Source organism: Bidens hawaiensis, unplaced genomic scaffold (genome assembly GCF_021521415.1).
Source record: "Bidens hawaiensis isolate Kalapana, Puna unplaced genomic scaffold, B.hawaiensis_p1.1 tig00025998_1, whole genome shotgun sequence".
Lineage (NCBI taxonomy): Eukaryota > Viridiplantae > Streptophyta > Magnoliopsida > Asterales > Asteraceae > Bidens > Bidens hawaiensis.
In genome coordinates, this window is record NW_027494180.1 from 232,464 (window position 1) to 245,757 (window position 13,294).

The 13,294-nt window shown below is 35.6% G+C and overlaps 3 protein-coding genes across 3 annotated transcripts; 1 reads left to right on the forward strand and 2 right to left on the reverse strand.

Moving 5' to 3' along the window:
• Positions 1 to 608: 608 nt before the first annotated feature.
• LOC143572717 (exocyst complex component EXO70I-like) lies at positions 609 to 3,869 on the forward strand. Its single transcript, XM_077057791.1, has 2 exons — positions 609 to 1,709; positions 2,384 to 3,869. The coding sequence occupies exons 1-2, from the start codon at positions 930 to 932 to the stop codon at positions 3,719 to 3,721; spliced, it is 2,118 nt and encodes a 705-aa protein (XP_076913906.1). The 5' UTR covers positions 609 to 929; the 3' UTR covers positions 3,722 to 3,869.
• Positions 3,870 to 4,324: 455 nt separating this feature from the next.
• LOC143572718 (perakine reductase-like) lies at positions 4,325 to 7,608 on the reverse strand. Its single transcript, XM_077057792.1, has 7 exons — positions 7,410 to 7,608; positions 7,104 to 7,274; positions 6,827 to 7,030; positions 6,007 to 6,179; positions 5,840 to 5,936; positions 5,601 to 5,754; positions 4,325 to 4,760 (listed from the first exon to the last, which is right to left on the reverse strand). The coding sequence occupies exons 1-7, from the start codon at positions 7,470 to 7,472 to the stop codon at positions 4,567 to 4,569; spliced, it is 1,056 nt and encodes a 351-aa protein (XP_076913907.1). The 5' UTR covers positions 7,473 to 7,608; the 3' UTR covers positions 4,325 to 4,566.
• A 2,893-nt stretch (positions 7,609 to 10,501) lies between these two features.
• Positions 10,502 to 12,395, reverse strand: LOC143572719 (uncharacterized). The gene is made up of 4 exons (XM_077057793.1): positions 11,522 to 12,395; positions 11,156 to 11,377; positions 10,802 to 10,933; positions 10,502 to 10,691 (listed from the first exon to the last, which is right to left on the reverse strand). The coding sequence occupies exons 1-4, from the start codon at positions 12,056 to 12,058 to the stop codon at positions 10,599 to 10,601; spliced, it is 984 nt and encodes a 327-aa protein (XP_076913908.1). The 5' UTR covers positions 12,059 to 12,395; the 3' UTR covers positions 10,502 to 10,598.
• Positions 12,396 to 13,294: the final 899 nt, after the last annotated feature.

The following is a 13,294-nucleotide window of genomic DNA, read 5'->3' on the forward strand; positions in this document are numbered from 1 at the left end:
ACGGAAAAGGGGTAGTAGACTTAACCCCTCTACATGTGGCATTTATTAAAAAATGATAAAAACAAAAAAGAATATGTAATCTGTTTAAGTGCTTCATTATACTTGATAAAGGGTTGTTGAATGGACGTTATGTTTTCACTGTCACGGTGCGTCTGAAATATAGAATATAGAATCAGAACCGTCGAAATAACCCAATTTAGGCACCCTAATACATGGTGGCATACACTACCCAAAAGCCGGTACCCGCATACACCCCTCCTACCCTTAGGTAGGAATAAGAAAAATGCTTCAAGATCATTTTGTATGGAATTCTAAATTTAGTAGATATCGTCATATCTTTAAAAACTAAAAAATAATCACTGAAATTAAAGACACACACGTAATTCATGCAATCAATGATTTATGTGTTTTTACATTAAAAATGTCGTGATTATCATTAGTACTAAAATCAGAGCTCTAAATAATGGAATCGGGCCGACATTTGTGCCAAATCGAATATAGTTGTTTGCTACTCGTCAAGAATATGGCATTGTAGCTCTCCTTGTAGCCAGCCCAAGCTATGCTCTTTTTAAGTCACGCATTTTCTGTCGTGTTGTTCTATATCAAATATGTCACTATCAAAAGTATCAAACGGTCACCATCAAACGTTGTTAAATAAGAATCAAAGGGTCAGTATCAACAAGTATAGACCAAATCAAGAAACAAGCAAGCCCGGCTGTATCTTAACTTAACTTAACTCCATTGATTTGTCCACACCCAATGTTGTATCGCCATATGCTTCTTAGTTAAATCGAGATTTAGTCTTTGCTTAATTCTCCCCGTCCCATAATAATATATGTTACTTGCCACCTTATTCTTGTCTTATAAACCACCCCTCTCTTACCACCACCACCACTCTCTTTTAATCACCACCACCACGGCCGCCACCAATGGAAGACTTCCCGATTCTCACCGAGCTAGACTCCGCATGCTCCGATCTCAAAACCATCCTAAAATCATCACAAACTTTGCAAACTGACCTCCAAAAACAAGACCAAAACTTTAAAACTCTACATGAAAGTCTAAATGTTGCCTCAAGAAGATTAGCCCCTCTACAATCGCTCTCTATTGCGTCAAAAGCACTCGAAACACGCATCAACCGTGCGGTTTCACCCGCGCTTGTCCTCATCGACGGATTCAAAATATCAGAACCCTTGCAACGTAAATTAGTCGACATTTCAACTAAACTTCCGGATCAAAAGTCAGAAAACCGGAGGCTTCGGTTATTGATCAAGTACGTTGATTGTGTTGATAAACTTAATATCGCGATCAACTTGATTAGCCAAGAGGGCGGGCCTGCGATCCAACGGTTGCAAGAGGTGGTGGAGTTTTTGAGTCGGACGAAGGCTACGGACCAGTTTAGGACACACCGGTTAAGAGAGACGTTGGTGACGTTAAAGGCGTTGTATGACACCGAGGTTGATTCTATGAAGTTTGATGGATTGCTTGATGAGGCTTTGTTGAACTTGCAAGATGAATTTGAAGGGATTTTGTTGCAGTTGAGGCATCATAATATTGGAGTGCCGACGGAAGAAGGTGGTGACGATGGTGGAGAGGTGGCGGGTGTGTCAGAGTTAGGGACTGAGATGGAGGTTGAAGTTCTTAGACGGATATCGGAGACCCTTACGGCTAACGATTGCTTGGATATATGTATTGACATATTTGTTAAGGTATTTCTTGTTCAATCTGAACACAACATACATTTTTTGTGTAATAAACATCAACCCTAACCAGCACATACTTAGCATCGTGTAGTCCCAACACGACAGGTTTTACCCATTTATTTAAACAAGTCGAACGGATTGGCGGGTAATAATAAAGTTGTAAACATGTTAATCGCGTTACTAGACTATAAAAGAAATTGTATAAACAGGTTAGCAGGTCGACCTAGGAGTGTGTATGGGTCAGTTTTCAAATGGGTTCAGTTGAGTTACGATTTTGCTATTTGGGCTTGAATGTTTTTGGCTGAAAAAAAAATCCCAAAACAATGAACTTGGGCATCAAATTTTGGAAGCTAAACTTTTTTGGCTATACCATTTATAATCCATAAATTCAATAACAAAAGACGGTTTTTTTATTTAGTTTTTACGCGTTCGTTTGGTTTATTAGGTTTTTGGTGCATGTAAAAACCGAGATCGTATCAGAAACTTGGATTTTTGGATTGACATAAACCCAAACCATCAATTTTGGATCTGTTTTGGTTACAAATCGGTTTTTTCATTTTCATGCACAATTGCACACCCCTAAGTCAAGTTTTTTAGTTAAATGGGTTAGCTTAAACACGACTGAGTTAGATATGACAACCCAAAAGCTAATTATTTTTTGTGTGTTTCTGAATTGACAGGTGAGGTATAAGAGAGCAGCCAAGGCACTAATGAAACTAAACCCGGATTACCTAAGAACATACAAACCCGAAGAGATAGACGACATGGAATGGGAAAGCTTGGAAACTTCCATAAGCCTATGGACCCAACACTTCGAGCTAGCGGTTCGAACTGTTTTCGTTTCAGAAAAGAACTTATGCAACCAAGTCCTAGGAAACATCATGGAAGGCATGGTCTGGCAAGAGTGTTTTGTCAAAATTGCCGACAAGATCATGGCGGTTTTCTTCCGGTTCGGTGAAGGTGTTGCAAGAAGTAACAAAGAGCCACAAAAGCTCTTCAAACTATTAGACATGTTTAACTCTTTAGAAAATATAAAAAACGAGTTTTATGATATTTTTGAAGGCGAACCGGGAGCAGACATCTGCTCCCGGTTCAGGGAACTAGAAAAGCTTCTAGTTCATGCTTCAACTAAAGTTTATTGGGAATTCGGGCTCCAAATCGAAGGTAACCAAGACGGGTTGCCACCACCGCAAGACGGATCGGTGCCAAAGTTAGTCCGCTACGCAGTTAATTACCTAAAGTACTTGACCACTGATAACTACACCGAGCCCATGGCTCACGTGCTTCGAACCGAACAAATATGGAAAGCGGGAGTTCTTTCCGCACCTGAGTCGGATGAGAATCTGTTAAAAGAAGCGGTTTTGAATGTAATGGAAGCTTTGCATAGAAATATAGAGTTGAAAAGGGGTGCCTACAAGGATAAAGTTCTTAACCATGTATTTACTATGAACACTTATTGGTATATTTACATGAGGACAAGGAATACCGAGCTCGGGAAGCTATTGGGGGAAAGTTACATGAAGAAGAATTACAAAGTCGTGGCGGAAGAAGCGGCTTACTTGTACGTGAAGCAAGCGTGGGGTGGGTTGGTGAGGTTGGTTGATAAACATGAAACATTCGAAGGAGATGATGCAAAGGGTAAGATCGAGGCGTTTCTCAAGGGGTTTGAAGAAGCTGCTCAGAGGCATACGAGCATGTACAGTATCCTAGAAGCCGATTTACGGGAGCAGATAAAAGAAGCGACTGTTAAGCTTATTGTGCCGGCTTATTCAGAGTTTTTGGACGCGTTTTCTGGTGTTTTAGATGTGAAATCGTACTCTTCTCCTCAGTCAATTGAAGGGTTATTAAGTCAAATTTTCTCAGGAATTGATCGGAATTCATCAATGGGTTCAAGGAGACGGGATCTTAAGGATCGGTTAGAAGGGAGAACTTCAGTATCGAGTGACATAGAACAAGTATTGGGAAGGGGTTCGCGTGATCGATTCCGGAGGAACCGATCAAATGCTAGTGATGCATAATGTTCTAATGGTTAAATAGAGACATGATTTGTGTTGAAAACTGTTTTCGTGTATGATTTGTTGAAAACTGAAATTTGTGTTGGAAGGTTTTTATATGCTAGATGGTATTTTGATTTGTATTATAAAACTGATTATCTAAAGTGTTAGCTGTCTGTTAGTCATAACATACTCCAATTTCTTGGTAAATTCCATCGGTAATCCGTCTTTAACTGCATTACTCAGGGTCTCAGGCCCTGTTTACAAACAAAACGTCGATGGACCCACATTCATCGACAAGAAATAAAACTACGTTTTATAAATATAAAATGTTTCTAAAACACCCTCTTACTAATTTATGTGATATTCTTGTAAACAAAAATGTTTACAAAATTTATTAGAGTTTAATATTTTTATAAAACAACAATGTGTATAAAGTAATTTTAAGACTTTACATATTTTTGTGAATCAAGTCAACTTTTACAAATATAGAGCTTCCCAGCCCCTTACTATCATATAACTTTTAAATTAAATACTATTTAAAGTGTTTGATAACTTTAATTTTCTAACAAAAATATATAAACACTTAACTCAGCAGTTGACCTTAATAAAACTAAACTTCAAACAATTACTCTAAAATTTTCATATACCCCTAATACTATTATCTCTATAACTGAAGTCTAAAAGTCAGCTTATTCATAATTTGCTTGATTTTGAGAAATAAGATGAATGCAAGATCAAATTGACCAAGTCAGCTACAAAGTAACCCGCAATCCCCTTAAAGCATAGCTGAAAACACGTTTTTACATGACAGGAATCAACCATGTGATGAAACACAACAAGTTGTCTAATTGTACCTCGATGTTGCATCAAGATGATCGGTTGTTGTTCTTTGGTGGTGTATTTGCGAACTTCCAAGACACACGTAGAAGAGCTTCGTTAACTTTGGAACCTGCAACTTCATCCAAAGGCACTGCATTACCAATCTCTTTTACTTCTTCTTTTGTAAGTTTCACATTAACCGAACCAATATTGTCTTCAAGATTTTTAATCTTGGTTGTACCTATTATGTCAAATGATTAGTAATTAATTCATGCATCACATCTATATATGATAAAATGAAGATGATATATAAAGTAGACTCTGACCCATTATCATATTCTTAGTGGGGACAATGGGTTGGTGCATGGTCGTTTGGATTGGTTTAAGGCTCAAAAACGAAGCAAAAATAGAAAAAACGGTCAGTTTTTGAAAATTGTTCGGTTTCAATTTTATCATTCGGGCTTAAAATCATTGGGCCAAAGAAACTTGTCCAAAATAATGAATTTTGGGCCTAAATATTTTTGATAATTAATGATTAACTAATTATTATGCATTTAGGCTAAAATATTTGGGTTACATTGTTAGTTAAATTCTTGTACATTTCTTAACTACATTCAAAATAGTAAATAAAAAAAATCCATAAATTAGGTTCAGTTTGGTTTTTAATAAAAACATCAAACCAAGCCGTCAGTTTTTGTTTGGGTTGTTCATTATGGTTTCATGCCCACCCTTAGGGTAAGGGTTGAAACGAGTCATTTTAAGTACATTTTGAAATGGGTCGGGTCAGGTTCATCTGTAACCACCTTTTGTCCATTTCTGTAAACTTTTTATAAATAATTAACATGTAAGTTTCAATTACAAAAACAAAATAACTTACCAAAATAAAAATATAAATATCTATATAAAACGAATTTAACCTGTTCAGTGTTCAACCCACTCTACCCATTTCCCTTTTAGATTTGACCCATATACGATACAAGTCAACACAAATCAACGTATATATAAGTGACCGAGTTAAAATTGTCACGTCTACGTTATTATTTACTTCAGAAACTTGTTTGACCGACTTAGTCAAAATTACCCGGAATCGGTACCACATCATTTCCTTGATGGAGAACCCACGCAAGTGCAAGCTGAGCTGTTGAACATCCATGCTTTTCCGCTATTGCTTCTACTCGATCATAGAAAACCTTATTTTTTATAAGGTTTTCTCCATTAAACCTAGCATTCCATTCCTAAAACACAAAGATTATTATAATTTTTCATATTTTATATTCCAGATCCAAAAATCGGAAGAATTGTTTGTGGTTGATTAATTACCAAAAAACTATTTTTGGGAATGCTTTCTTTTATTGCTTTGCCCCCAAAAAATCCCCGGCCTAGTGGACAATACGGAACTATGCCAATTCCGAGTTCCCTAAAAGAATAAAGTTTTCATTTTTCAACAAACTTGTAATAATATAGAAAAAGTCTTATAACAATTATACCTGCACAGCGGAATCAGTTCATCCTCAATCTCCCGAGTCCAAAGGGAATATTCCATTTGCAAGGCGGTGATTGGATGAACCGCATGCGCTCTCCTAATGGTGTCTGCGCTAGCTTCTGACAGCCCGATGTACTTTATTTTACCTTCTTCCACCATCTTTTTAAGCTCTTCCATCTAATGTTAACATATGTGAAACTAAATTTGGTGTAATACTAACATCATTGAGGTGGCAAGATGGGCAGGTGTGTATGAGTTAACACGACGGGCCAGGTCACGTTGGATTGTTGAGTAGATACATAATGCTTGTGTTATGATATGATTATAAAAAATTATTATTACAATAATCAGCAAAATCTTAGAATAAAACAACTCAAGACGTTATATGCTATGGGTCCGCTTTGGGCTTAAACCAAACCAAAAACTGAAAAATCAACTTTTAAAAAACATAAAACCAAACCTTCAATTTTTAATTGGCTCATGTATGTCAGTAATTCAGATTACTGCTCGGTTGTTTCGGTTTTGTGCACACCCCTAGTACGCAGTGACAAATTTAAAAATTTTGCTTAGAGACCGTGTTTACGAAAAATCATTTTTGCTTAGAACATGTTCTAACCCCTAACCGAACCCGCCCTACCAGCTTCGTTTGCCAGGCCTAGTGATAATAGACTGTTCCATTTTGACTGATTTTACCGGTTCCCCATTTAGCTAACTTTTCTTTCTTAAAGTATCCGTTTGAGATAAATCATAACTTGACCCGACAAATGATAACTAACGGGTCAAAAGTGTCATCTAAAGATACAAAAACATAAATGTGAACTTACAGTATCCTCAATAGGCACAGTTGTATCAATCCTATGAATATAATAGAGGTCAATATAGTCAACACCTACCCGCTTCAAACTACCCTCACAACATTCGCGTGCATATTCGGCACCACCTTTAACCGTAACCTTACCGGGCTCGATCTTATAAATACCAAACTTTGTAGCTAACTGGATCTTATCGCGCGGTAGTTCCTTTAACAACTGCATTGTAATTTGTATGCATAAAACCGTGATGCCAACCGCAGGCGTAAATTTACCATCATTCAAATACTACCTTTCCGATAAGTATCTCGTTAGCGTGATCTGCACCGTACACATCCGCAGTATCAAAGAATGTAATGCCTAAAGTAAAAGCTTGTTTGAGTACTTTAATGGCATCTTGTTCAGAGAGTGGATTATTATAGACGCCAGTAAGGCCCATACAGCCATAGCCTAATCTTGATACCTATATAAAAATTAAAACTTTATATATAAGTCCTAAAATGAAACCCTAAAAATTGGGGGTATTTATTATTTAGAGAAATTGGTAAAAGATCAATTAAATTAAAGCCTAGGAAAAATTGAAGAAGATGAATCTGACCTCAAGTCCTTGAGTTCCGAGGTTGACTCTTGGCATCTGGGTTGTTGAATTGGTGGTCGCCATTGCTGTTGGACTAGGATCGTGTTTGGTCAACTTTCTCTGTCTGTCGGGTCGAATTAATGGGGTTGATCGGGCCTGGTTGTGGCGGGAAATATGTGATTATATGGCAACGCCAGCTTAAGTTGATGTGGACGTGTAACTGTCTGCCAGAGTGTACTGGGACGACAAGGCCCCTTGTTATGATGAGGCGGTAATATCGCCCTCCGGTGATAAATGAGGCGACGCGACAAGTCCCTTTATTTGACCAGCTTGATTTTGAATAAAATTTATGTTAGGAATGTAGATAAAAGGAGGGATATGATCATCATACACCACTCTCACATGTCTATACGGCTTGTATTGGCATATACGATCGTATAGGGTACGAATGACTGACAAGGGAAAAAAAACAGCTTTTTGCAGCCTATACGGCTGTCTCGTATTGCCCTTTGACAAGCCATAAAAACCTATACGGTCGTATAGGGCTATATGACCGTATAGAAAACATTTGCAGAAACATTCAGACTGCCTTAATCGTTGCCGGAAAACGACTGTACAAGCCGTATAGTGCTATACGACCCATATTGACAGATTTTCAATTCTCTAAGCTTTAAACATGAAAGATTTTTATGATGGTTGATAAGATTAGGTTGAAAGTAATTTGATTGAATGTAACATTAGGATAGAGGCTTAAAACGTGAAAGATTTGTTTGATGGTTTATAAGATTCTACCCCGAAAGCTAGGTCAACCAGCCACAAACAGTCTTGAGCTTTTGACGAGCTAAGCTTAAGCTTAACATTTAAGCATGTTAAGATAAACGAGCCAGATACGACCCATATAAATCACATATTCTAGATATATGGTCTTCATTTGTTTTTTAAAGTTTCTATACGGCCATATAGGCCTATACGACCCGTATAGGGATATACGAGGCACTATAAACGATGGCCGACAACTTCAGACGCAAGCTGACAATATTCAGGTGCTATACGACCGTATAGCCCTATACAAGCCGTATAGAATTAAAAGTGGTGTGTGAGGATCATGGGTGGTGTGGGAGGATCCCTTGCCTAAAAGAAACAAGTTTCAACAATATATTCAGAATTTTATAAAACTTTATGGTTTTAAAAGAAAAATTAATTATGAATAAAATTAATTATAATAATATAATCTTAAAAAAAACAAACTTTTTGACAATTTAGGGTGTGTTTGGGATTCCGTATTCAAGTCCAAAAGGACTTATTGTAAAAGGAATTATTAAATATAACTTTTCAAAAACGAGTTTTGAAGAAAAGTGTTTGGATTAACTTATAAACAATAGGTGATAAATTTGTGTTAAATTGATGATGGTAGGGTTAAATTGATGGTGATAGGCATAGCTGCATGGGTAAAATTGATGGTGGTAGGGATGTAGTTGAGGGCTGCATATGTTAAATTGATGGTGGTACGGATGTAGTTGAGAGCCGCAAATGTTAAAATTGGTGTAAAATTGATGGTGTAGGGATGTAGTTGAGAGATGCATGTGTTAAATTGATGTTGAGAGATTGGTGGTGGCAGGGATGATTGAGAGCTGCAAGGGTTTCTCATCAAACCCCAAAGTTTATAAAGTTGGAATCTCTTAACTCTAAAAAAATCTTTCTTTTTACATTTGGTGGGAAGTTAAAACTCAAAAGAACTTATGGGTTACAAAACATATTTTAAACTATTAACTTCTTCCAACAGTTAATAAACCACAATGAGGGTTCAATAAGGAATCCCAAACACCACCTTACTTACCCTGGCAAAATTGTTCTTCAAAAAACCCGTCCCTTACATTTTGTTTTATAGAATACTCGTACTGACAAATTTTCAATTCCTAAAATACCCGTCCCGTATAAATTAGTGCACACATATGGCTGTGAATGGCCCAAAAATTTACTCGCCAAATTTGTTTTTATACACGGTCTGACCATTTAAAAATGGACATTTGGGTATTAACTGTGAAGGAGAGACAACGTTGAAATCTCTTTCAAGTGGTAATTTCAAGAATTTTTCTTATATTTATAGCAGGATGAGAAGGCAGTGATAATATGCATGATGTTAATGAGTCCATATTATTGGTTGACATTGTGATTTGTGAATGATAATGATTTATAAAACTATAATTGTTTAAAACAAGTGACCGAAATGTTCGATTTACACTTGTTATGTTGCCGAAATTTCAGTAAATGATCTAATGCTTTAACCAAAGAGGACAAAATTCTCGTTACACACCAAACCTTGGCCTTGATTTTGGCACACATTACACAACGAATTAGAGATAGGCTAGCCTTTAGAATGTATCTAATAATTTTCTGTTTTTACTTTTTTTGTTTTTTAATTAAATTTTGAGTTATGATTATTTTATTAATTTTTTATGGGTTTTTTTTTAGCTATAAATCTTTCTCATCCTTCTCATTTTTGTCTCATTTTATAAAATAACTTAACCCTGTATAAGAATTATAAAACATTTTCTGTGTTAAATAAACTGACTCCAAAAATATCTTAGGCCCAATAATTAGAAAGTATTTAAGCCCAACATGTAAGAATGTTATCTTGTAATATGAATCTTTTTCTCTATGTTGGATGCATCTAGTATTATTTTTCTCTCAAAATTCTTTTTTGAATGGAGTGATTTTTCTCAAATAAATATCAAGTTTTCTATATTATATCTATACACAAATTCATAATCTAATATCAAATTTGTTTGTGTTCATAATATTGAAGCCTGTAACTCGCATTCGTATACGTGAATATCCAAAAATTGTGCCGGTGGGAATAGCCCGCTTGGTAGAGGCTCTTGCCTCTTAAATCCAGGAAAAATGTATATTAGTTTGGAGTAAAGTAGGAGTAACGTAGATTTGCCGTGAAAAAGAAATAAGTAAAACTAGATACTTGATCATATTCGTATATGACAAATATTATTGAATCTTCAAACCAAATGGTGTGTGGTCCAATGTTATCAAGGTGATTGTTGAGGTGAAATCTGACAAATATTTCTAAATATATTTGAATCTTATAATCAAATAATAAAATTACAAGTCATAGTTTATATAGTTATATATTCATATTTTCATCATCTTTTTTTATTTAGCATCCTTAATAAACTAAAAAATCAAAACTATTTAAATTTATATATTTTGTGCAATCTTCTGGTAGAGACCCATGTCCATTCCATTGTAAGCTATAGGAGCATACATCCACATGTCATCTGAGCTCAACAACTACAAGAAATTTACAAATCATAGTTAGTTGATGAAACCTTAAAAACAAAATTATGCTCTTATTATTGATGAAAAACTATTATTTTAAATTAGTATTCTTATTAGTTTACCTGAATTTGAAGCTTCAAGAACTTCACATATTCAACTGCTTCTTCAAGCATTGTGCTAATGTCAACCTTTGTACCATTTGGTACAAGGGTTTGAAGGATTCTCAATCTTTCATTTATCCTCTCTCTTCTTTTCTGCAAAATTAACATCTTCTTAAGTCCACAATAAGAAATTTATATTGAAATGCAAAAACGAATGATTTAAACATATTATTGAATAGTTTTCGTTTTAAGGACCCATTTTTACTAGCCTCACCGGGCCTTCGAAATCTTGGGGATGGATATTATATATAAATATGAGAGCAATTTACTTTTTTTGCACAATCTATAGTTTTAAGGAAAATATATAGTACTCACCCTTGCGTATAGGCTTTGCGGATCAGTTGCGGTTCCTCTACTCGCTCTTGTCTTTCCATTCGGGTTAACCATGCAATCCATATCTTGAGCTCCATTACAATCATCATTGGAGCTAGAAGAACTAGAACTTTGTCCATTCTTTTCCCCATTATTATTGTAAGCATTTTCTGCGTTGTGATTTATCGGCTGGTTGTTCTTTGATTGCACATTCATCTTTGTTTTCTATAAACAATAATACAAAACAAGATTCTGTTAGATTTTAATCAATGGGGTTAATATTTTATGTTATCTCATGTTCTTGAAGATAAACAACAGATTCCACAATCTCACAATGACACATAAATTAATAAAATAATATAGACTTACATTCTCTCTGGAAACCCGAATTCTTTTCGTGGTGTTCTTGGTTTTCTGATTTTTGACTTCATCATCCACCACATACCGCGAATCAGGTGTCTCGTGCTTCCTCTTGATAGGGGTTTCCCTACTGGAAACAAGTGCTGCTACATCTTGTGCCAAGTATGGTAGGCATGAATTGTTGGTCTCATTCATTTTATGAACATTGATGGATTGATCACATACATCATTTGATGATGGAAGAACAATATTATAAGGACAATATGGGAAACTCTCAAATGAAGGGGAGATTGTGTTAAGACTAGCATCACTGCCACTGAAGCTGTTTTCTTTAGAGAAAAAATGTTGGAAATTATTAGGGTTAACATCATCAATAACTAAATGCTCAAATGAGTCAAAATTGCTAGATTCATCACTAACAGACATAAGGATGTTAGGGATTTCAAAGTTTAAACCAAGACCACATTGATCAGAACCTTCATCAGTGCTAAACATCATGGCTAAACTGTGCCATTCTTCATTAGAGAAGCTTCCAAAAGACTCCATCTTTTTCTTTCTTGTACTTTTGATGAATAAAGAAGAGGTTTTGAAATGATTGGGAAACTGAGGAACAATGCCCTTTATAAGGTTTCAAAAGTGTTGGTTAGCATTGACTATAGATTAGTTAATTGCTAATCATTGAGTTAAATGGGTGATTGACATCAGCAGTCCACTATGGGACCAAGCTCATGCATTGCAAAGTACAACTCATAATTAGTATGACTACCAAAAATATGTCATTTTCATTACAACCAAAATATATAAAAAAAAATTTGAAAGGCCAGACTATATTTAGAAAAAACAAACGAACTTCAGCAAGAAGCCAAAGTCCGGAACAAAGAAAGACAAGTACAAAATAAATGTAAAAGAGAACCAGAACGACAATGGAAATTAACAAAACTGAAGCGTCATCATATCTCCTAAGCCACACTTTCCCTCTTGTATTCATATAGTGTACGTGTACCTGTTATGACAAACCTGATCGAACCGTAACAGACCTAAATAAGCAAGCTTAATTAATTCCTCTTTGCTTTGTGTTACATAAAATCTCTGTTTTCCAGTCCGGTCATGAAAAAACATGTAGAAATTAACCTACAAACATTGTGGCCTAACGCTTCTTTTTCAATGTGGACTTGGCCTAGTAGAACTAGCCCTTTGAGTATGCACCCCGGGTTTGTATGAAATTAAGATTCTATGTAATTTGTTTCTAGCTAGTGTTAATAAACAATGAAAAAGAAACTTAGCTAGGGTACAAATTCTCATGTTTGTTCATATTCTAATCTAATCTTCTCGTCCGCTAGACTAACTATATATCATAGTCAATGTGGTTTATGTATATCCTTGGTTTACTGTTGTTCTGAAGTTTCAAAAGGTAATTTTGTTTCTTTTTTATTGTATAAAGTTACAAAAGATTAGTCTCTGATAGGTGTTAGCCACTGTTAGGGATATCCAGCTGTTAAGAGGAGATTATTTTCGATTAAAGTAACTCGGCACTAATTGCACACACACAACATAAGGAAATAAAAGACACCGATAGGTGTTAATTTACGTGATTCAATTTAATCTGACATGTAGCAAGACAATATTATTGAAATGTTGTGTGTTACAGTTACAAAGACTTGTATTTATAGACTAAAGGTTAGGGTTGCCTAATACATGAAGGCCAAGGAACTCTCCAAATATAGTTTTGCTGGAGATCTGGTTACCAGCCATTATCAATCCTGCCCTAAACACCATTAGGGT